Source organism: Pristis pectinata, chromosome 13, assembly GCF_009764475.1.
Source record: "Pristis pectinata isolate sPriPec2 chromosome 13, sPriPec2.1.pri, whole genome shotgun sequence".
NCBI classification, from domain to species: domain Eukaryota; kingdom Metazoa; phylum Chordata; class Chondrichthyes; order Rhinopristiformes; family Pristidae; genus Pristis; species Pristis pectinata.
The window spans coordinates 18,178,507-18,203,520 of NC_067417.1; the positions used below are offsets into that span (position 1 = coordinate 18,178,507).

General features: G+C 38.6%; 1 protein-coding gene across 2 annotated transcripts in view; it reads right to left on the reverse strand.

Annotated features, from left to right (window-relative positions):
• The window catches only part of cmip (c-Maf inducing protein), a 200,824-nt gene that overhangs the window by 37,633 nt on the left and 138,177 nt on the right, over positions 1-25,014 (reverse strand). For both annotated transcript variants that reach the window (XM_052028597.1, XM_052028598.1), the window contains exons 4-10: positions 22,307-22,468; positions 19,832-19,873; positions 16,518-16,580; positions 15,065-15,145; positions 3,685-3,788; positions 3,305-3,409; positions 1,223-1,618 (exon numbers count right to left, since the gene is read on the reverse strand). In XM_052028597.1, the coding sequence (XP_051884557.1) occupies positions 1,223-1,618; positions 3,305-3,409; positions 3,685-3,788; positions 15,065-15,145; positions 16,518-16,580; positions 19,832-19,873; positions 22,307-22,468 (953 nt within the window). The remainder of the gene's footprint in view (positions 1-1,222; positions 1,619-3,304; positions 3,410-3,684; positions 3,789-15,064; positions 15,146-16,517; positions 16,581-19,831; positions 19,874-22,306; positions 22,469-25,014) is intronic.

Sequence of the window (25,014 nt, forward strand, 5' to 3'; positions counted from 1 at the left end):
TATAATATTTTAACTCTCTTTCCAGCTATGTCTACAGACAAAATACTGGTAAACCACATATCCTGATTAACGTAGTTGCTTCATGTTAATGCCTCAAGATGCACGTAGACAAATGCTAACAAGGCATATTCTTGACGTTTGCACATTTTCTCACTTAAATCCATTACATCTGAGGAGCTTTAGTGACATTAACTTAAATTACGTAGGTTGCAGAAGGTATAACAGTAATTGCACTGAATCCTACATGCATTTGAATACCTTCCAACATACATTTAATTATTTTGCCATTTAAATCTCTAATGAGATATACTCCACTTTTAGGTTTGAATAATATTATAAAGAACAATTTGTTTTTTAACAAATGCTGTAAATAGAAATCAATTTAGTAATATACACATCTGAATATATGGTTATCTTCATGGCATTAAAGATCTTTATGAATAATAGGATTATTTCTCCTCATTGGGCGTCTACTCAGCATCTGATGGATACAGTAAGCAATAAATTCATCTTTTGATGCATGTGTTACATTTACAGTATAATTGTGTCTGTATGCAGTATTCTACTTCCAAAATTCTGTTTCATTGAAGTTAATGAACTATATTTGGGAAATGGAGCACAAAATGCAATCATTACTATATTGCACAAGTAATGCATGCAACGATAAAGGATTTCTTTCTCATTGTCACTGATAGGTGACAGTTGCATGTATTTCTCTTGACGATTAGTTGGATCCTTGTGAAAACTAGTGCCCAGTTGCTGGTTTTTCAGCATCACAATTTCTTGTGACTACCTAGATCATGGCCCTCTGGTGATAGAACCTACCAGCAATCCACAGGGTGCATGATATCGTCCACGGAGGGACCAGTTAAAGAAGGAAGGACTACTGCCTCTGTCTCTTTGGCCAGCTAAAGAATGCCTGAGACACTTGGGCCCCAGGGAAGGCCACTTTATTAAAAATCCTCAGACGCCTAATGACTTCAGTCTGAGAAAATGAGGTGGGTCACCCCATCTATTTCATTACAATGCCAACACTAGTCTGTCTCTGCTACTCTTAAGTATCCTGTTAAACAAAATAATCACAAGGCAGCATAAGCCAAGAAGAAACTGGCTTTGTTACAATTTTATCTTATTTTGGTAGAGGAGCATTGTCCTCTGTATGTTATTCAAATCTCACTGTTATTACCTGAAACAAGTAAAATAGCTTTGCAATGCTACTTACAGCATTTTGAGGATTTCCACGTAGCAGCCAAGGACCCTCTCAGCCTGCGAGCTTAGTTCAATGACCATGGTGCTGCAGGTAGGGCTGACTAGCAAACAGTCAATCAGGCTAGGCTCACTGTCACTGTTGCTGCTGCTGCTGGTGCAGGTACTGGTGCTGGTACTGCTACTGCTGGTGCTTCCTTTCAGTTTCTGATTAACCATGTTGCTCCTTCCCAGTTCCACGTGGATCTCAGTTGAGTTCACAATGATGGATTTCATCCTGGCGTCACTGTTGACCTCCTGCGACACAAGGTCAGGGCTGCTGTGCAAGAGCCGGAGAGGCAGGTTCGGCTTCCGATCACATTGCTGCTGACAGCCATTGCGTATTTCCTTTAGGCTGGGGGAATTGTCACGACTATGGAGGAGCACAGATAATTGTACGGTCTGTTAAAGTGACAGTTGCTTACTTAAGTGGAAATATAGCAATTTATTTATGTCTTCTCCAAAAATCCATGTTGTGACATAGATTTATTTACTTAGAGCAGGGCAAGGATGGGGTTTTCAACTCTTTTTTAGTTCTGTTTCATGTTTGTTGGTTTTTAGTAACAGCTGATAATTCCATTAGTTCTCTCTAACCTTCCTACATTACTCAGTAGCAATGCACTTGCATTACCACTCACATCTCTTTCTATACCCTGTCCCTACAAGGATGCTTATAACCTGCACAGATTCTCCAAATGCTGGAAGAATTGAGTTTCTGATGCCTTCTTAATTCAAAGGGATCCTTCTGTTTCTCAGAGGATTGGTTACTCTAACCTATCATCTAGTAAAATAAAAGTAGTAAATACTGGAAGTACTCAGCAGGTTAGGCAAAATCTGTAGAGAGCAAAAAGAAAGCAAGCGATTAAATTGACTGAATCCACTTCCCTACCCTGAATCACCATCCACAGTTCCTCCAAGCTTACACTTACTTGGACCCTCTGCACTCCAGACAGAGCTCACAGTGTGTCTGGATGGTAACAGCACCTCCGTTGGTGCAGTAAGAAGGACCTAAAATGCCCCAATGACCTTTGACATTCATCAAAACTTAGGGGCAAGATTTTGCCAGCTGTAAAAGCTGTCATCGATTTTGATAACATCTCTCTTAAAGTAAAAATTTAAAAACAAAATAAAAAACATTTCGAAGTCTTAAATAAAAATGCATAAAAACTTTACATAATTAAAAACATTAAACTAAAGCAGAATATATTTTTTTAATGTAACAGTTTCCCTTTGCCTCCAAAATCTGTCCTATATTGAAATTAATGAGGTTTTGTGCCTTGTACTGGTTCTAATGAAGGATTCAAGAAGCTGTTCCCAGTGTAATGCTGTGAGTCTCAACCAGACCAAGGTCTGTCACTGGGCTCCACAGCATGTATAGTGGCAGTGAACTTAGTTCAGCCTTCTCCCAGTAAGTCCCAGAATTCCAAAATTCACAACACTGTGCAGAGGTCCAGGACTTCAGTTTCAACTGCTGAATGCCAGCAGGTCCAATCAGAACCACCACCAGAAGTGATTACAATCAGTACAATAGCATTTCACCTTTCTCCACAGATACTGCCTGACCTGCTGAATATTGCCAGGAGTTTGTTTTTATTTCAGATTTCTAGCTTCTGCCGTATTTTACTTCTGCAGCATTTGATGCAAATGTAGAATCTGCGCCATGAGCCTGAGTTTTGAAGAATATGTATGACACTTTAAAAGACAGCCTATATCAAAAGACATCTGTAAATTATTTTTTGATTCTGGAAGCATAACTATGAATTTAAATTATCATAAACATGTTATTCAACTTTAAGGAAAAGTTTAAGATCACTAGGGTTCCACTGCATTGCAATGTTTGCACAACAAGTAAATGTAAATTTGTCAAATAATTTTATGAAGACATTGCCCACCATAAAAATAACTTTCACAAAACACATTCATGCCTAGCATTAACTTCACCTTCAAGAAGAAGGTGACAAGAAGCCAGTTTAAAGCCTAATCAGTCTGATGAGTCATGTATCATCATTCAGTCAACCCATTTTGTTTCAGCATGTGAAGTAAACATAATTGCACAAACCTGTTTATAAATTCTTCATAACAAGAATAAATGGCAGCTAAGCAGACAGCTACAAGGTTTGGGAGAACCCGCGGGTGGGGACACTGGCCGGTTGGACCATGCATACTGTAACATAAAATAAATGAAACAATTTTTAGCTAAAAGCAGTTATGTGCTAAACATAGCTAAATAATGTGGTTATATTACTCTGGATCTATGCAGTTTTAAATGTCATGAATACCAATGAATTAATAATGCTACTTGAAACTCAATGTCCTATTAATTTGGAAAAATAAATAATTTTACCCTGAATCTTCATCAATGATTATTATGAATTCTATTTCTCCATATACATTGGTCATAATGCCATTTCATCAGTAAGAATGTAAAGTTGTACGTACCTATGAATGAATTTTTTTACCACTTCCATTCCAGCATTCAACTCATTCAAAGCAAGAATATATTCCTGAGTGAAAAGTCTCAATCGAGGACACTTGCCAAAATCCTGTGAAAAAGGAGATAAAGTATTGTTTGATTTGCCATCACCTCATGTCCTCAGGCCATCTTTTACAGTGTTTCAAGCTCCACCAAGTATCACCATAAGATCAGTTTGTCAGCGTCACAATCTGTCAGAAATCCTAAGGTGCTAAATCAGTAAAACAAAAATGATTTAACATCAAAATACCAGCATGAGTAATTGGCCTTAAACATTTAATACCAAAGGAATTTGGCAGTTCTTTTAAAATTTACTCTTTGACCAGATCACTTCATAACAATGGCAGGACCAACCATTGAAATCAGTATACAAAGTGGATGCGGTTGCAATTAGATTATAGACCCTATGATTTAGGAACCAATCATAAAGTTACTGAAGAATGGATGAAAAACATTAACGTCAGTGGTCTTTTCAATTTACGAACTCAGCTTTTACTTTCTCCTTTTTAAAATCTTTTAGTTAAATGTCATTCCCAATAGAATTCAAAATATATTAACCAGCATAAACTGAAAGAACTAACATAAAAGCCATGCCAAACAACTCATGGGAAATCAGTTGCATTCATTAGAAAAATATTTGCAGTAAAATTAAGCCAAAAACGTCCTAAGTTTGTTAATATTTAATCATTATATCTCTAATCATTCCTAAATTCTTAGATTGCAGTGACTGGTGATCATTAATCAAATCACTGTGCCAAACAAAGGACTGACAAAGTTAACATTAAAGATCAGAACCACCTAGCCAAAGAAACAAATTTAATGGATCTTGGAATGTGAATTAATTAATTAATTCAGACCATTAAAGCTTCCAGTAAATTCGTAGCAAACAATATGACAAAAGCACTGTGATCTTTACAGCTCCTACTTGTATTAATTTCTGCATATTTTTCCTCTGCCAAAATTTTGGGGTAAATGATCAGACGAAAGCATTTGGTTATGCAGCAAGTCAGCATGCTGTTTACTGTTGCTAGGTAAGAACCCTTAACAGTTTGAACTGAGCAACAACATACACACCATAACTCACAGGATATATCTACAGAGCAAAAAAAGAGATGAACACAGCTGAGAAAATAAACTCTTAATAAGGGAATGATAGCAATGTGTTATGTTACTGGACAAGTATTTCAGAGGCCTGGATTAATGATCTGGAAATAGAAGTTCAAGTCCCACAACAGCTGGGTAATTCAAACTCTGCTAATTAAGTAATCTGTAATAAAAACTTGGCATTATTAATGATGATCATGAAACCACCGGATCATCATCATAACTCGCCTGGTTTTCTAGTGTACCTTTGGGAAGGAATTCTATCCTTACCCACTCTGACCTATATGTGACTCCAAACCCCTTTGGCATTTAGAGGCTCTCCACCATCTTGACAGTTAAAGGTACATTAAACAAAGTCTCTGAGGGAGAAGAACCCAATGCATGAGGGCAAACCTTTGCATAGTGGGTATAGGTCTGCTCACCAGTTGGAGGTTGGGCCATTCGCTGCTTCCTGACTTGAATCCTGGTCTTACCCTGAAGTTGCCGGTGGCTCTTTGCAGTGACTTAATCTGCCTCGACTTCGCTCCTTTAGACTGAGTGGTTGTGGGCAAGGTTCTCCCAGTTGTTAGTGGGAAGTTCTTGAGACCTTGTCACTGTATCCAAATGTTTTCCTTCTTTTCCAACATGTGTATTTCTTGAGTCACCCATGAGGTACAGCATTTGGCCATGATCTTGAGGCAGGTGCTCCATTTGTCCTAGCCAGTGAAGCCTGTGAAGTTAGTCTGGATAGTTCTCCCAAGGATCTTTTTGTTGGTAATTCATTGCTGCCAAGTCATTCCAAGGGCTTTTCTCAGATGCAAAAATGAAAGCTGTTCAAACTCTGCTCATGCTTAGGAGGTTTATGAGGGCAAAGTCTGTAGACAGACACCTTTGTGTTCAGAATTAGCTGCTTGAGAGGCACATGAGCTGGACATTGACTTCAGAAAGTGGGTGGAGCTCATGCCCCTGTACGTATCAACGGTGCTGAGGTGGAGATGGTGGAGAGCTTCAAGTTCCTTGGTGTAACCATCACCTATAGCTTGTCCTGGTCCAACCACATTGACACCATGGCCAAAAAAGCACATCAGCATCTGTGCTTCCTTATAAGGCTAAGGAAATTCAGCACATCCCTGTTGACCCTCACCAATTTTTATAGATACACCATAGAAAGCATCAGACCCATATGTATCACAGCTTGGTATGGCAACTGCTCTGCCCAAAACTGCAAGAAACTGCAGAGAGTTGTGGACACAGCTCAGTACATCATGAAAACCAACCTCCCCTCCATGGACTCTGTCTACACTTCCTGCTGCCTCAGGAATGCAGCCAACAGAATCAAAGATCCCTCCCACTGTGGACAATCTCTCTTCTCCACCCTTCCATTAGGCAGGAGATACAAGAGCTTGAAAACATGTACCACCAGGCTCAAGGACAGAGTGCATGAATCAAAGTAATCGCTCACCACACCTGCAATTCATTGAAGTGGTTTAGAGACAAATGCAGTATCACATGCAAAGGGCAAATTTCAAGTAGTGAGTTGGGTGCTGAGTCCTTTGCTCTGAAATCAATGATGATGAAGAATTTGTCATCCATCTTCAATTTAATTGGTAGCCATGTTAATTGTTTTAAAAAACAGAACTGAGGAGAACTGGGAAGCTGCCAAAGCCAATAGGCACTTGGACCAAACATTCTTCATACTCACATCCGATGATGTTTTATGCTCATACTGAATAGTTGTCTTTATTTCCTCTCAGAAATCCTCTGTGGACAGTCAAATCCCTACAAGATGTTGTCAGTCTCCATCCTGGGAATTGTGTTAAAGGCCTTTCCTCTGAAATGGCCTGGCAAGCTACTCAGTTGAACCAGACCACTTTCGCAGAATATAACGGACAAAAAAACCCAGATAAGCCACTTGGGACTCACCTAGGGTCTACATTCAGACATGACTATCCTATATCCAGCCCCTTAAATCTAACAATGTTCTTCTTGGAAATATCTGGGGAACCCAAGCCTGAAATGGAAGAGCTGTATCATGGATTAGTTAAGCCACAGGGTGGCATAACCAGAATCATAGAATTGTATCTGTCAGCTAACACCTCAGACTCCCGCATCACAATCCCTCAGTATTAATCTCCCTTCACCAGAACAGGCCCACCACTGAGGTGACAACAGTGGTACACAAATGCGGGGAATGGACCTGAGCTAGTGTAGACTTCAAGCACCATGGTTAAGCATGGTCTAGCAGACCTTCTGCAGATTATCATACTTCAACTGCCTCAAAAGCATTCCCTCCATCAGTCATGGAGTTCTTCAATATTCATGAGTGAAATACTGACAGGTAAAATAGTGACTATAACACTGAACCAGCCATCCCATGAAAGTCATAACACAAGAATTCATTATTCAGAATTAATGTGATTGTTCATCATCCCCAATGTCCAAGGGTAGCCTATTAGCTTGAGCATGGTTCTAATTGAGATTCAGTCTTCAACAGACATTAAAATGATGTCCATTAATGAGAAAATTTTATTATGATTAATATCTGGAGTATATTTGAATGGTTGTGGTTTATCCTTGGCTATTGAAAAATGGGATGAAAACATTATGAGTTCACCCAGCCTTGCTTTAGAGAAACCTCTCTCTTAAGCTTTGCCGACATGAACGAAGATGATATAGAAGTCCCAGATTGCCCTACAATTTTCCTTCAACTGCAGGTTAAAGCCAAACAAAGTATGGGAGGTGTCAGAGTGAATTAGACACATTAGTGACTTGTGATAATCACATCATGATTTAAATATTATTGATAGCTGAACCCTTTGGCATTTTGACAACTGGATTTTATCCAGTGAGACCTTAAGCAAGTGTGCATTTAAATTGTATTATCTTAGTCATTTTATGAACAGCTTAAGAAATCAAGACCCACAATAGGAATCAAAATCTGTTTTAATTAATGACATCTCATCTTGATGGGAATTTGCACATTAGACTTATGCTTGGAGCCTTGAAACATAAAATCAGTACATTTCTGTTTCTTGTGAACATCAGTGCCAAATAAAATTGGCTTTGATTGGGAAACCTCAGTGCTGATATGCCTGAATTAAACAATGGGAAACCTGAAACTCTTTTGAAGCTGGGATCAACACCATACAGTTGGATGATTTCAGTAGTACCTTGGGATTACCATGGGTTCACATCGTCACTGACCTAGACCTACTTATTACAAATAGAAACTACTCTATTCAACCATTGTAATCAGTATTTGGAGCTTTGACCATTGGCAAAGTACCAATTTATGTGTTCATATTTCAGGGTTAAACCTTTCCTTCAGTAGGATCTCTGCCAGCAATAAGCTCTTCTCAACAGTTGTAATCTTTAGTTTCACAAGGCCCTCATTTCTATTCCCTGCTGGCTGTGGGTTTAACCACACAGAGGCAAATTAAAATGAAAGCCAGAGGTTGAAATCTTTGCTGCACTGGACCAAAATTAAGTAGAGAATTTTGAAAATACTCAGCAGCGCAGACAGCTTCCATAGAGAAACAGTTAGTTACAGCTTGACAATCTTTCACTGGAACTGGGGATGACTTTTCACCAAATGCATCCATCAGCTGATAGTTTCCCAGCCATATTTACAAACTGAAAGGTGTATTCAGTAGCTTTATCCTTCGTGCTCTAACAGTTGTTTCTAAAGCACGGAAGAAATTGTTCAGGCAGAGGCCTTTGCAATGGTAAAGCAAAAAAATATAATACATGTTGGAAGCAGGTGAAGTTACAGATTAAAAGGAGAGCACGATTCATTTTGGATGACTTTAGGTGTGAGCCCACACAGACATGATGGGTCAACTAGAAATGGACACAAACTGGCTCAAGAGGTGTTGGATCAGGAAAGAGCTGGCAGCTCATGTGCACCCTCCAATCACAGGGATCTTCATCTGTATCTTCCTTTTTCTCCACCTCCTTTCAGACATGGAGCTATGCTTTTCTAAGGACAAGATTCCTTTAAGTGGCAAGCAGGACCTTATTAACATATTATTCTGTTCCATCTTCCCCTTACTAGCCAGCAGACTGGAGTATTGTGCCAGCTATTGGGTCATCTTCCATTAAGAAGGAAACTTACTGTGTTTTAATGGTCAGGCATATCTGTCCTGACCTCTGTTTTGCACAAATATGCATGAAATGGCCTAGCATTAGTAAGTCATTCAGCATCAAGCTGTTATAGAAGCTCAAGACAGTTTATTATCATCACTATCTTCTCAAGGATACTGGCAGTGTGGAATAAGCCGATTAGCCGTGACCACATCCAGAGAAATAATTAGAAACTTAGTAGGCAACAGACACTGTTTCTTGCTTCCATATTTGCTGCATATTACTGGGTTTTACAAACAATTTTTATAATCCTTACAACATATATTTTTAAAATGCAAGCAACTTTTGTGAACTCCATCACAATTCTCGTCTTTTAGTGAATGCAACCTCTTCCATGTACCCATTACCTTGTAAATGGCCCTTACCCTGAGATTCTTCTTTAGTCCATGCACCATTTCTAAACTCTCACACAGACCATCATTCTTTGTGAAAGTGGGATGAGAAATTCTAAAATTCTGGTACATTTCAAGCCAAAATCCTTTCCATATCACTTATCTGTACTTAAAGTGACCAATGAGTAGCCCAAAGTCATGTACAATATTTGTTAATAATACATAAACTTATGGTAGTTGGAGTTGAAAATATAGCTTTCTGCCCACATGTAAATGCGAAAAAAACAGAAAATGCCAAAAAAATTGATGAAAGATTATTGAGCTAAAACCTAAACCGAGTTACTCTTCACAGATGCTGCCTGAACTTTTCCAACATTTTCTGACTGAATTTCAGATTTCAAGCATTCATTGCATTTTGTTTTGTAACATATAGAATTAATCATCTCAGTGACAAATGAGTACTCATACATGCAGAACCTTTGTAAAATGTGGTGTGACTGTATATGGGTGCTGACTTCAATTACACCAATTCACCAGCTTGACAGGACATTTAAAACAAAAATTGCCCTTCATGTATTGTACGTTAATAGGGTCCTTCATGTTACAATAGACATTTTAAGCAGAAGTGGTGCAGTCAAACATGTCATTTCTCATACTTGTGATTGTGCTTGTTTGACTACACACAGGAACTAGAAAAATGATACATACCTCCTTCACCTCAGTTAATCTAATGGGCTCATCCTTTATAGGACTTAACAATCCATGGGCAAAGTGGACAGTTCCATGTAAATAGCACATCAAAAATATATATCTGTCGTCACTTTGGTACGTAAATTGTAAAATATTCCGTATTATGATGATCATAGAATCATAGAAAGTACAGCACAATACAGGCCCTTCGGCCCACAATGTTAACCTTTAAACCTCGCCTAAAAACTATCTAAACCCTTCCCCCCACATATCCCTCCATTTTAACTTCCTCCATATGCTTATCTAGCAATATCAGTTCTAATGAAGGAAATTATGTGCAGAACGACTGTGATTTTTGTTGGCAGTCAATGCAAGGTTTCACCTCGGTTGCACTATTTTGCAAGTATCCTTATCAACGTCCAACCAAGATGCTTTGTCCTAAATGTCTGGTACTACTTGTATAAAAGCATGGATTAACACAACAGATAGAACAAAGTATAGGGAAACAGGTCAGATCTGTAGTTGTAAAATTAATTATGGACCTACTTAAGAGAAATTTAACTCAACAATACATTTACCCCAACAGGGCTGTACTGGATCTGGTCTTGTTACTATAGTTATTCACAAGACAAGTTACTGCTTGTTGGGAAAGTGAAAAGGAAATACCTCTTGGTGAGGAGGTAAAAACCAGACTTAAACGAAAGGGTTACATGCTTTCAGAAACACAGTGACAAGCCAGATTATTTTCTCAATCTATCAGGAACATTAGCTTTGACAAAATTTGCAGAGACTAAAGGTTAAAGTATAAGAAAAAAAAATCACCATGCAACCAATTTCATTTTGCGTTGCACATTGTTTAAGAGATTACACTCTGACTACATCGGTAAATTAATTAATCCAATCAATTTTTGGTAGCCACACACAGGCGGTCATTTGTATCACGAATATACTCCAGGAAGAGAGGCAGTAAATGAATTTCTATTATATTTTCTAAATGATGCAGAGACCTGAGAAAAATTAGTTTTATCCAAGTCAAAACCTGTAGCCATTCACTGCTCACCAAAGAGGAGCCACTGATGAACTCCATCGATTGTTATTCCACCATAGCTTACCAAATGAATGTTCTAATTGTACAGAGTACAAAGGTATTCACACAAATCTTACTTCTGTTAATGTTTTTAAATCATGAATGTAAAGTGGGCATTACTTTCAGGAATTTTTTGCAATCACAAATTCAACTGGTAATTTGTTGCCAAGTGTATGCTAACCTATTTACGTTATATGTTCATGGCACATTTTCCCTTTTCATTGTACAAGGCCAAGGGCACAATTCCATTTCTTTTTGGATCAGCACAGCATATAAGCAAAACAGTGGTGTTCTAAATCAGTTTCAACCAGTGTTAGCTGTAACGTGCTAGAGGCAGATATGAGCTAATTTTGTCACCTCAGGTAGCTATCTCAATGAGGACTGAGATGAAATGAGGATACCAGTTATGGAATACATACAGCTTTAAGTCTCATCGTTATAGTAGAATCTATGGTGGCCATCTAGAAAAGGGAAGATTGGGTTGAATTTCTCTCTAAATAGAATAACACAATCCAAGTGGAATCAGCTGACTAATGCACAAGAGTAGGAAATTTAAAAACAAGACGATTAAAAGCAAGAACCTAAATGCTTGTGTTTATTGCAATCCATTACACTCATGGTTAAAGATCTGATTCAACCGCATCTGGCCCATGCTTAAAACTGGCCACCTCCCTGGGTCAAAATTCCATAATTACACCAACTGCACTGATTCCAGAACCTCTTCAAATTGTGCTCAAAATCTTGCACACAACTTTGAAAAACAGTTACCCAAAAATTATTTCATATTTAATTGATTAAGAAACTAACTACTGCATAAATTTATTTGGAAAAGGCATCACTGCATTTATTTTTCTAACAGTCTAGTGAAACATTCACGTCAATGAAGTGTGATGAAGTTTCACAAAATAGCACAGCTTCCAAAGATTATATGGTGTTCAATTTCGATTCAATGCCATTTAAGCTATTAAATTGTTCAGTAAACATTAATGATTTTAAATCAGGATGCTCACAGATGAAGGACTAGGCACACAATAAAAACCTTTTCAGCAGTATTTGTAAAATAGCAATTGTTAACTATGTCAAGGAATCATATTAAGAAATGCAATAATTACATTCTTATTTCACTGTCCAACTGTGATGAGTTGGGTTATGCAATTTTATTTTACTTTTGGAGCAATTTTCCTCTCTACTTGTGTGTTTTACACTTAGAATCATTCTAAAGTAGGCTTAAGGGATATGTGCATAAGGCTATTGTACTTAAAGCAACATTTATCTTCTCTGCAATTTTGAATATTAGGAGAACCAAACATGTTTTGTGTTCAGAATATATGTTGAATAAATGCATGGTATTTAGCATCACTTCCTTCCAATTCCCTGACCACATGATTAAATACACACCAATATTTTAAAGTTATCCACATGGCATTATGCTTAATCATACAAACTTATTCAAGAGAAACTCACTTCTCAACTAATGTGAGCTTTAGTCTCCTGACACCTTAAAATATGGGTTTAATTTACTCGTTAAAATAAAGAGAGAAAATATTTTCTCATAAACCCATTAGGAAAGGAGGCTCATCAGATATCACAATTTCCATAAATACTGGAAATATTACTCTAGAAAATAACAGAATCTGCAATGTCCCTAAATACCAGAACTTCTGGCAAACAGTGTAGCAAAATTAGTGCCACTCCATGCCTCCTTAAAATATTGAGAGGGGAATTCTAGGTTAATTACAGAGGAGGTTAATTAAATTATTTTAAAGGACATCTCTTACACTGCCACTCCTCTACCTGCCGCTCTGCCATTGGCCTTGTGGAGCTCACAATCTAAAATTTGTTATAGGACATTCAAGTGTATCAGTTGGTAGAATGGAACAAAAGCAGCATGATACTGTCATTTGTCTTTTAATTAGGAAGCATATAGGAGCTGCTGTTTCTCTATTACGTTTCACAACAGAAATGTAATTAAATCTTCTAAAATAATATCTAATGTATTGAATCAGAATTAACAGTTGCACATTTTGCATATGCATTCGTCAAGTATGGGAAAGCTTTTGCAATGTTTTGCATTCAGTGTTAGTATCAAATAGTTCCACATCCAGCATAGCATGGGCTGGATAAATATTGAAAGATTTACTGCACTACCCCAAAGTTATACTCTAAGCCCATTCTCTAAGAAACACTCACTCTTTTGGCACCCTTCAGTGACACTGCCAACTGAGGGTCTAATTATTAATTGTTTCCTTCCTACAGTTGTCTGTTTCAAAATTTGAAAATTAACGCCAAGATTCTTGTCTTAGCCATTGTCATTTGTAGCAGTATTGCTCTACTTTATTTTCAAAAGATAATTCAAAATAATTTCTACAGAACAATTTTTGATAGAAATCAGTTTGAGATGTTCTCTGCACAGTTGACTCAACTGTGGTCAAGCTGCATTCATTTATACAGGAAAGAGCAAATCAATCTCTTCCAATTTATAAATATTCTTACCATTTCAATGCCAAGGAAAATGAAACTAAAATTCCACCAGGGTATATTTTATTCTGGTTCTCGACAAACTCTGAGCCAACTGCATTACAATGTTGCCAACAACAACAGAAGAAACTGGGAAACGTAATACTTCGACAGTTATATATGAAGTTTATATACTCCAAAATTCAGCACATTGACTAATCCTGTAGCACGAGACCCTTGTTAACTTTGATGGCAAGATTTAATCATATGCTTCATAGTTTAAACCATTAAAACTTCAACCATTAAATTTATATTGAACAGTCAAAGGACTTCCATTCTGTGGCTGTGTGATTTTGTACTCTCATTGTCGGACACATTTCTCTTTTGTTTTATGTGTAGGAACGCACTTTACCGGAGTAAAATAAAACCTCCAAATTCCACCTGGCCAGATAGAAACTTGGGCCTAGAAATACATCTGTGCCATTTGTTTGGGTATTAAAATGTTGTTATGTGGATCCCTGGCCTCTCAAAAGTTCACGAAGTTCGTTAATGCTGGTTGAAAGACTCCTTGTTGCAAGGCCTCTCTGTTTTAGGAACTGTGGGCATTGCTGGTTGAATTTCTCACTGAGGACAGTACCTTGACACACAGCTGTATACTCATTAGCCAGCACTTAGAGGTGCAAGCACACCAAACAACCAGCATCTTCCAGCTAATGGAGCTTTTCACTTCATCATTGCCATCCCAGTGATTCCTGAGGGCAAAGAGACTGTTGCTATGTTTACTGACAGGAACCTCAAGGGGCTGGTGGAACACATCACCACAAGAGGCATGTATTTTGTTCAAAGGAACTCGAGAACCTCCAGGGTTACAGTCAGGGACGTTTCTCTTAGGATAACAGTGCAGTCTCTGAATGGCCTGTATTGCAGGTAAATGCACGGTCCACTCCGCATGCACCTCTGGACGGAAGGGAGGTGGGCTGGTCTGGTTGAGTAGAATGTATCAAGAACCTAATGGAGAAATGATCAGCAAACTCTGAGATGTTGCATACATCAGCGCATACAGACTGGAATAATCCAGAGGCCTAGAGAGTGACGATCTCCATGGATGCTTGGGAGATTTCTTTTGCATCCCCATGTCACCCAGGAAGATGAGTGTAAAGTCCAGACCAATGGGCATGTTGGGCCATCTTAGGTTGCAGCAAAGTGTTTGAAGATGCAAAGGCCAGCTTTTAGTGTGAACTGTGTGTGCAGTAATCTGTGGGCATGTTGGGTACACCAGTTTGACCACAAATGCAAGTTTATAGTGATTGGCCCTTTAAAAAGAGACCAGTTTCTGCATCAACATTAGTAGAAGTGGTTCTTCTGCGAGTGAACAGCTATCAAGTTATATATACACGATATGTTGTATGGTTTTGATAGTGTTAATAGTTCAGGGTAAGGGACATACACCAAAAACGAGACAGATAAAATTTACAAGATCTCTCAGTCTGCAGGATATTTTTCACTATTGAACAATACCAGCACTGGAAATGCATCTTACAAATGTAAACATACCATATTGTGTTTTAGGATTCTCTGAACCACAGGTGTGAATACTTCTATGACAACCATCGATCGAGGCCGCTCTCTGCAGTGCTGCAGAAGAAAACAGTTTTTATTATTATTGGTTTATTATTGTCACATGTACCAAGGTACAGTGAAAAACTTGTCTTGCACACTGTTCATACAAATCAATTCATTACACAGTGCATTATGGTAGTACAAGGTAAAACAATAACAGAAAGCAGAGTAAAGTGTTACAGTTCCAGAGAAAGTGCAGTGCAGGTAGACAATATAATGCAAGGCCATAATGCAGTTGATTGTGAGGTCAAGCATTCATATTATCACGCTAAGGAATCGTTCAATCATAACAATGGGATAGAAGTTGCCCTTGAGCCTGATGGTTCTGCTTTCAGACTTTTGTATCTTCTGCCCAATGGGTGAGGGGAGAAGGCAGAATGTCCAGGGTGGGTGGGGTCTTTGATTATGCTGGCTGCTTTACTGAGGCAGCACAGTGTAGACAGAGTCCATGGAGGGGAGGCTGGTTTCAGTGATGTGCTGAGCTGTGTCCACAACTCTCTGCAGTTCCTTAACATGTGTTCTGCATGGAGCATGTCACAGAATCATATATCACAGAAAGGAAGCCATTTGCTCATATGTTTGTGCTGGCTCTTTAAGATATTAAATTAGTCCTCCTCCCTCACAAATGTTTCCAATATATCAATTTCTCTTATGAACATTTCTTTAAATCTATTTCCACTCAGGTAACTCCCACGATACGTGGTAATGGAAATTGTCCCTGAGAGAATTCACAAATCACTAGGCAAAAATTTGAAAAACGGAATAGAATTCACTCCTCTGTGAAAAAAACATAAATAAATAAACATAAAATTTACCCTTATTTATCTCTTGCTTCTTGACCCATGCACAGGTGACGTGGTTTCACGTTACAGAAACTCACGATATGTACCCTTTGCTAGGAACACAACCCCCATACTGTACTCTGAATTCCAGATCTTAACAATCTGTTGTGTTAAAAAAAACTCCTAATATACTCTCCACCAATTAATTAATTTCAGAATCTCTTGGATCCCAGCAATCCTGCAAAGTAAATGGCTTCTGCTTATTTATACAAGAGATTAAAAAATTAAAGTCATTAAATCTCCCCTTAACCTCTGCCCTCAGACCAATCCAGGTTATCATTGCACAACAGGATTTAGGTTTACAGCCTTAATCTTCAAGAGTCCCTCATAGTTCTTATGGTTAGTAAGGCAGAGATAGTTATTTTGCAAATCCAAAGGCATGTAATGGAGATTTTCATACTAGTTGCGTTAGCTATTATTTGTTAACTTTAACAATATCAATAGCAAATGCATATTTGAATTAAACTGCAGTGCACAAGAACTGTTCCAGTTTGCTTTTTTATCCCTCCAGGCACACACAAACATACAAAAAGAATTAACAATACCTTGCAGAAAAACTCGCAGAGATCTGGAGGAGGATGGTTATTTTCCAGCAAAGGTGCTATTGCCTGAGGAGAGAAATGAGACATTTTAAACTATTCCATCTTCTTGGTTTTGGCAAATCACCTTATCCTTATGTATATACAAACTTGTTACTGGTTTAACGAGTTTGGATTGACTTTTTGTTGAATGAAATTCACAAATCAGCTTCCTCCTAAAACAATGCACTTACTTTTACATTGATTGATGTTGCTGTAAATCTCCTATATATGCTTCCTTCTCATAACACAGGTTACAGCAGTAGGTCAGAAACATTCTTAGACCCGAATTTTGAGTCCAAGTCACTCCACAGAAGTGCATTATCAGTAATTATTCCCCGACACTTTCTTTCTACCTTCTTCCACTTACAACCCAGTGAAATGTAGCCCATACTCACAGTTCCACTGCACCAGTAGCTATGAGTGAACTAGACTGCCTGGCTGATCATCATAAGTTATCTGAAGTACTATGGGGCTGTTATTGTTATTCATGCATGGACAAGGGCATCACTAGAAAGGCTAACACTCAGCACACATCCCAAACTGACATTGGGAGCTGGTGCTTCCTGAACTCCATTTCCTGTGGTGAAGATCTTTCCAAAGTGCTGATAGTTAGTGAGTTACTGACTATTGACTCACTGACAATGAAGAAATGATGATGCTTTGCCAAATGAGAACGTTGTTTGACTTGATAGAAAAATGCACAAAGGCTGAAGTGTGTGTCATCTGCAAAATGCACTGCAGGTACTTGCCCAGGTTATTTCTACAGTACCTCCCATATCTGCAACTTTTCCTATAAAAAAGACACGGTCAGCAGGTGCATGAGAACACCACTACCTGAAGGAACCCCTCCAAGTTGCATACCATCCTTACTTGAAAGTTTATTTGTTGTTCCTTCATCATCACTGGGTCTAAATCCTCGAACTCCCAACCCAGCAGTACTACGGGACAATACTATAATACTATACATATATACGAGTTACAGCAGTTCAAGAAAGCAGCTCACAACCACCTTCTCAAGACCTGTTAGGGATGGACAATAAATGTTGACCTTGCAAGTGATGCCCAATTCCTGAAAATGAATAACAAAACAAAATTGTAGACTTCCCATGAATCTGTTTCCTTCTCCTTACAGATGGTGGAACTCATGGGTTTAGAAAGTGCTTTTGAAGAAGCCTTGTCAAGTGCTACTATACATTTTGTAGAAGGTTCACACTATAGCCATGGAATGCTGGTGATGGAGACAGTGAACCCTTCTGCTATTAGATAAGGGATCGAGCAGTTTGTCCTGGATGGTGTAGAACTTATTAAGTGTTGTTGAGCTGCACTATTTTGACAAGTGGATTGTGTTCCATCACACTTTTAACATGTCCTTTCCTATGCTCTGATCTGCTTTTATAGTGACACTATTTATATAGTTGTCTAGTTCAGTTTCTGGTCAACTGTGACCCTCCAAGATGGGGGGAATCAGACTCTCTTTGTTGAAGATTAGCGTTGCTTGGTACTTTTTTGCTGTGAATGTTACTTGCCAGATTAAAATCCAAATCGAAATGTTAACCAAGTCTTGCTGCACTTGAGCAAGGCCTGTTTCATTATCTGCACAGTTACAAATGGACTGTGTAATCATCAACAAACATCCCCCTTTTGAGCTTATAAGAGGAAAACCCATTGATGAAACAGTTGAAGGTGGCGAGACCAAGGACCTTGCCCAATTCAGCAGCAGCTGACTCCCTTCTGTCCCCCAAACTATCATTGGCATCAAGCCTAAACAAAACCACATCACCAAGTATAAAATATATTTACACAAGAATATGAAAATGATCAGGGCCATTTCTGTTGTTCCTATTGCAGGTTATCCTGTGACATTATCTTCAAGCCTGTATTATAATAATTAACCCCTGTATCTATACTCAGAGATCATGTCAAAAAACCCGATGAACTTCAGACAAGGAGTTACTTTTGTAGTAGATGGAAGTTTATTTTAGGCAAAAGCAGCAGCTATTCTGCAAAAGTCTCACAAGTGGCTTTGTACTGCTGCACTATTCTGTGCCTGATGTTACATGAATGAGATTGGAAAGCACTCAACCACAGACGGAACAACTTGCAAAATATAATTGTGACCTTAATTAGGTTTTCTGATTCTCCCATGGGCTCCCTCTTGTTTGACACCATCCCAGATGAGCCACCATTTACTACCATAACACAGTGGGAAAAACAAAGCAATTGTCTTGGGGCCCCATTGTAAACTTTACACCCGCACCATCAGTTTCATCCCTCTCTGGATAGTCTCAGACAACAGCAGACTCTTGCCAGCTATGGTGTCCCATTTGATTGCAAGCTGAACTTCCAAGCCCACATACTTCCCATGAAAAAGATTGCCTACTCTCACTGCCAGAATGTAGTACAAGTTTTTAATAGTTTGGAATCGATAAGAACGTTTCTCACTGTTTTAAATGTCAGAAACAATCAGAATGCTTGACAGCTCTTGTCAAGCCAGAAGGTCAGACTTATCCAATTGTCAAAGACCTTTCCAGATACTTTGTCAGCTAATTTGATCTAGACACCCCCATCAAAGATGGAAGGGCCTTGCTACAAGAGAACCAGCTGGCTCTTCACTCCAAATTCTACTTTTCCAGATACCTCTAGATCTCTTGAGTCTTTACTTGGGAGTCAGTAATGGGCATGGCTGGCTGGTCACTGACTGCAAATTCTGGGCTATTGTGCTTTCACTTGTGAGTAACTATTGGCGGAAAAAATATGTCTAAATAGATGCAGAAGATGTCCTAAACAACCTTGTCTATGTATTGTCTAATTTTGAAAAAAAAAATCAGAACCTCTGAATGTGGAAAACTAATTAGGATTAAGTGGAAATTTAGCATTTCCACCGATCATCAAATACAATGGAAAGATATGACATGCATATTAGATTTCACAACAGGTCACAGAGGTTAGCATGAACTCTAGGCTATCACTTTCCAACACACCGCTCTAAGAGAGGCACTCAGATTAATTTCAGGTGCTTTTGAGGACGTGACATTTAATGAGTATCTTTAATTATTTTGAATTCATTAAAATAATAACCAGACACTTGGAACTGTTGAGAAATGGGTGCCTGTTCCTACATGTCCTGATATCATATAAGTGCTTCTACTAAGTGCAGAGTCTTCTTGAGAGAGAAAATTTTTAAGTCATGCCTTAAATTTGCAGCTGTTTCAAAGGAGTCTGCAGGATATATGCTATCTACACATTACATTGAACCCCAGTCATAAATATAGACTTACGACAATGATGTTTTCGTGTTCCTGTGTTGTTAGTTTAAGGTTCTGTAAGGAGATACAAAAATGAAAATGAATTTTAAGAACATTGCAGGTTAGGTGACAGGGAGAGAAAACAAATCAATGGTCTTTCATCAGAGGACAAATAGTAACATAAATTAAAAATGCATTGACCCCTCCAAGCTTCTTCCTTCCCATTCATACCAGAAATATGATGATGGTAACATAGCAAAGCACTTGGACATCCATGACACAATTTTCTGGCTTATAAATCTAAACGTGAAGTTATAGTCATTGTTCTGCAGTTGTACCAGCCACATAAAAAATTAAGATTAAAGATTAAAAGATAAAATTAGGCATAGTCAATACATGAGTACAACAAAAATATGGGAGATAGCTGTCATCCTATCAACAGTTTGATCTGTGGGACGCTAAGTTAGAAATGAAGCATTTCGTATTTAGAATATATACGTTCCATTAATTTGCAATCCATCCTCCTACCCCTAAATTAGGCAAAATACAGAACATCAAAGGAAACAGAGAGCTTCCTATGAACTAAAGGTATTGATACATAACAATCAGACTGCAGGGTGGGGGTGTGAAGGAGAGGAAAGAACATAAACATAAAAACAAAGTAAACAATACATTTGATTTTTATCAATGTTATTATTTTAGTAGAGTCATAGAGCAATACAGCACGGATACAGGCCCTTCGGCCCAACCAGTCCATGCCAATCACAGTGCCCACCCAGCTAGTCCCAATTTCCTGCATTTGGCCCATATCCCTCTAAGCCACGCCCCTGGTGGGCATAATTGTACTAATAAGGACAAAGCAGGGATGTACAGTGGCTGGTTGTGCTCCCTGCATTTTTCCTGGCATTGTTGTGTGGTGATGATCGTGTCCGCTGTGTCTCTAGATGAATTGAATCCACACTGTGATTCGGGGAGCAACTCTTTGGCCACTGGGAGGGAACAATTGAGGAGAAGCCTGGCAATGACATTCCCTGTGGCAGTTAGCATGGAGAGCCTCTGTAGTTGCCACAGTAGCACTTGTCTCCCTTCTTAAAGGTGGACCAATTATACAGCAGCCTCTGGAAACTAGATTGTATCAAAGGAGAAAATGCAACGCACTTGTGATTCAAAGTTATAAATGTGGGCAACTGGAATTAGAAGATTCCTGATGATCTATTGGATTGCCTTTATATAGTTACGTTTTCCTGGGATTTCGCTGCATGCTTCTGGAAAGACTTGGGGGCTCCATTATTTCCTGTCCCAGTATATTAACATAGCCAAAGATAGTAGCCTTGGCCCTGCCAAAGTGACATATAGCCAGAAGGTACCCGTTCATCATACTGGAAGGAACAGAGAAGATCAAAATTAAAAGGGATACTTGAAGTCTTTAACACAGCACCTGAAAGGAATAGTTCCAGAAGTAGGCCATAGCAGCAGAGGGACTCTGGGGGAAGGGGAGGTAGTGAGTGAATGCTTAATATACATTTCATGCTCCAGGTGCTCTCCCACATCCCAAAGATATGCAGGTTGGGAGGGTAATTGAACTGTTGTAAATTGGCCCTGGTATGTGGCTGACTGAGGTAGAATCAGGGTGGAGTTAGTGAGAACGTGGGGAGAATAAAATGGGATTAGTGTAATGACGCTATGATGTGAAAGGGGTGCTTGAAAGTTATTGGAGATTTGGTGGGCTGAGGGGTCTGTTTCGGTGCTGTATGACTCTATAAATGCAAGCAACACCTCACCTCTCATGTCACAATGAAGGAAAAAATTCCACTTTAGTTCCCCATATCACTCCCACTCTAACCTATCTGTCTGAGGGTTCCTGCACTGTTACAATGAAGCCAAGTTCAAGCTTCAGGAACAACACTTCATCTCTGCTTTAACACATTGCAGCCTTCTGGACCCAATATCAAAATCTCGAACTTTAGGTAATTTTCTCTTTCTTTCTGTGTGCATCAAAACTGGTCATTTCTTCCTGTCACCATTTGGATCAGTTTTTCTTTTTCTATTCATATAGTCTGGCCTGCTGGGCATATCCCATGGTTTTGTTGTGTTCAATACATTGCAGAGATAAAGAAATACAATCTGATCCTAACTGCTCCTCCTAATGCGACATTAACTCATTTGGTCTCACCCTATAAGAGATAGTCCCTTCTCCCCAAACTAACGTGTTTTCTCTACCTCAGATCAGATGAAGGATCTCGACATGAAGTATTAACTGTTTCTCTTTCCACAGATGCTGCCTGACCTGCTGAGTGTTTCCATCATTTTCTGTTTTTATTTCAGATTTTCAGCATCTGCAAGTTTTTTTTTAAATTTTCATTAACAATTTATCTCCTCAGTTCATTTCAGAGTCTTCTTCACCTCTTAAAACAGGCATCAGAAATCACCTTCTTGAAATGGAATTGCATGTATAAAACTATCATCATCAATCCATATCATTTTGAGTGATCTTTAGCTGATGCTTACCTCAGAGAGGAGTTTAGACACTATCTCCAGTGGCGCTTGGTGAATGGAATCATCCTGAAGAGGTGAAAAAAGTGCCATGTCCACCAGAGTCCGAATCTCTTTCAACACAACCTCCCAACGACTTGGGTTACTAAGTACCTTTTTATATTTGTAAATCTTTTTCTGAAAGACAAGAACAAAAATGAAAAGATGCAAACTTGGAGCAAAGATGATCAAAATGAGACATAGAAACATATCCACATCATTTGGCAAAATATTTGTTCTTATAATTGAGGAAACACAGGTCACCATTTTCACGGTAAAATGTTGGACAAACCTATTTTTATCCTGGCAGAGGGAAGGGAGAGAATTTTTGTTACAGCACATTTAACATAATTTATGTGTCTTCAAGCAAGTAAACAAATTGCTGGCCACGTAACCTTTTCATATCTCTTTAAAGAGGGATTGATAGTGTTTCCACATCACGAGTTCTGCTCGAGTACAGAGAGGAGCTTAAGCATACAGGGTGTGAACGCTTAAATTCCATTCAGACCAAGAGACCACAACAGCTCATTCAGTTGATTTTTGTCAAAAAGAAACTGAACTCCTTTGATAAATATAGCATTTAAAACACTTAACTACAGAACTGCAGCACCAAGAAGAGCTTCTATAATTGCTTCTCTTCACGAGCCACTGCTTCCCCTTTGTATTATGGGGACTGTGTTATTGTGAGCAATGTGATCCACACAAAATTTCCACAGATTTATTATAACAAACATTTAAAGGGGAAAATCTTATGGATAAACTCACAAACTCAAATAAGGATCATCATAATACATCCACCGTAGATTTTGCTACCGTGTTAATAAAATGTTCTTCAGACTACACCAAGGCGGTGAGAGAAGCTGAACTAAAGTTATTTTTCAATACGTGACTAACCAGGTGACTCAGAATGGTTCAGCTCAGAATTACCACACTTAGATAAATATTCCTGATTCTATAACTTGAACCTTAAGGCATATATATCTTTACAAATGAATCTGGTACAGTCTATTCATGCACATTTCAATGTATAGAAGTGAAAAATCAGGTGCACGTTTGTGAAATGGTATATAAATGTGAACATACTCCATGTGCTGATAATTCATTTTTATTCTGCAAGGAAATACTTTGAGCAGGATATGACGAGACAATTTTTTGAAGGTGCAGCCTATTCCTTCAGTGGTTTCTGAACTTGCAAATGCTGTTGCAAGCAAAGGCAGCTTTAGTCCGGGTTATAACTGTGCTATAGGTAACTGTCATCATAGCTAATGACAGGTGGTAGTCACAGAATTAAGGCTGCTTTCCCAGAACTCTTTATATAATTATAATAATTATACTGGTCACCCGATAGAAATGGCTGTTTGGTGTGACAAGTTCAATCCCAGTATCACTGAACTGTCCTTTTAACCACATTTTAATGTCTGTCCCACCTCATACAAGTGCTCCATGACAGTACAATTCCATCAGATTGGCACTTTTGAAATTTTCTTTGAGTCAGGGAGAAAATATCAAGGGGACAACTTTGTGTGGCCAGTGACAGCATCTAGATGACGTGCATCACAAAATGAATGCTAACATACTTGAATTACTGTCAGAATCAGTGCTTGATGTGTTTAAATGATGGATTGATGACTTAGAATGTTTTGTTTGCAAATATAAAAAGGAGCAGGTGGTGTAAATGCTCTGCCCAACAACTTTTTACACCAAGTTTGGTTCATTTTACAGTGGTTTTTATATTCAGGCAAATGCTAATATATTTTCAGGAAACTGATGATTTCTGGTAAGATCTGCTTAAAAGTTACCCCATTGATAAAATTGGAGGAAGATGGAGGAATTTTTCAACAAATTTATAATGGATAGGAGGTAATGCTGCCATTTTGATTACCCAGGCTTATTCTTGGGTATAAATGGAGTAATTTATTTTAAATAGTTCTGGAAAGGTAACCAACTTGGAATCTCTTGACATGCTCCTTAAAATCAGGTTTCCAAATAAAAGTATTACAATGTGTCAATGAAATAACGCTGCTCTCTATGTCTTTAGTGAGAATAAGTGAGAACTAATTTTAAAGTATATGTTGTTCCAATCATGCACAAAGAGTGCTATTAACGTCTGATTCTTTTGGTTGCATTAGTCAGTCAGAGACAAGGCATCTTATGAAATGGATGAAATTCAATTTCCAAGATGGGACCAGCTCCCAGAACCACAAATGGCCCAACTCAACAACACTCCCAGCTAAAACAGGACAGCCCGCACGTTGTCATGTCTTACATCACACAATCACCAGCCTCTACCACCCCAACCCCCATGATAGAACTAGATAATCATGCAAAAATTATTTTACATAAAACATAATACTCCTGCAGATGCCCATAAAACATAGCAGTCATCCATAAATTGCAGAGCTAGATTAATTGGTGGTTCTTTCAGAGAACTAGCACAGACATGGTGGGCCAAAGGTGGTCCTATGCTGTGGCAATCAGTGAAAAGGATACCCTAATTCCACATGCAGTTCATTTCAATGTGGTAACATACAGTTAAACTTTGAAGGGAAAGCTGGTATCTGTTTGGCTGGAACTTGTTTTCTGATAGCCCACTTCAGCAGCTTCAACTCCTACTGTTTACTGTTTGCAGAGGGCTGCCAACTTTCAGAAAGTCTCAGCAACATAACAGACAATTTCGACTCCAA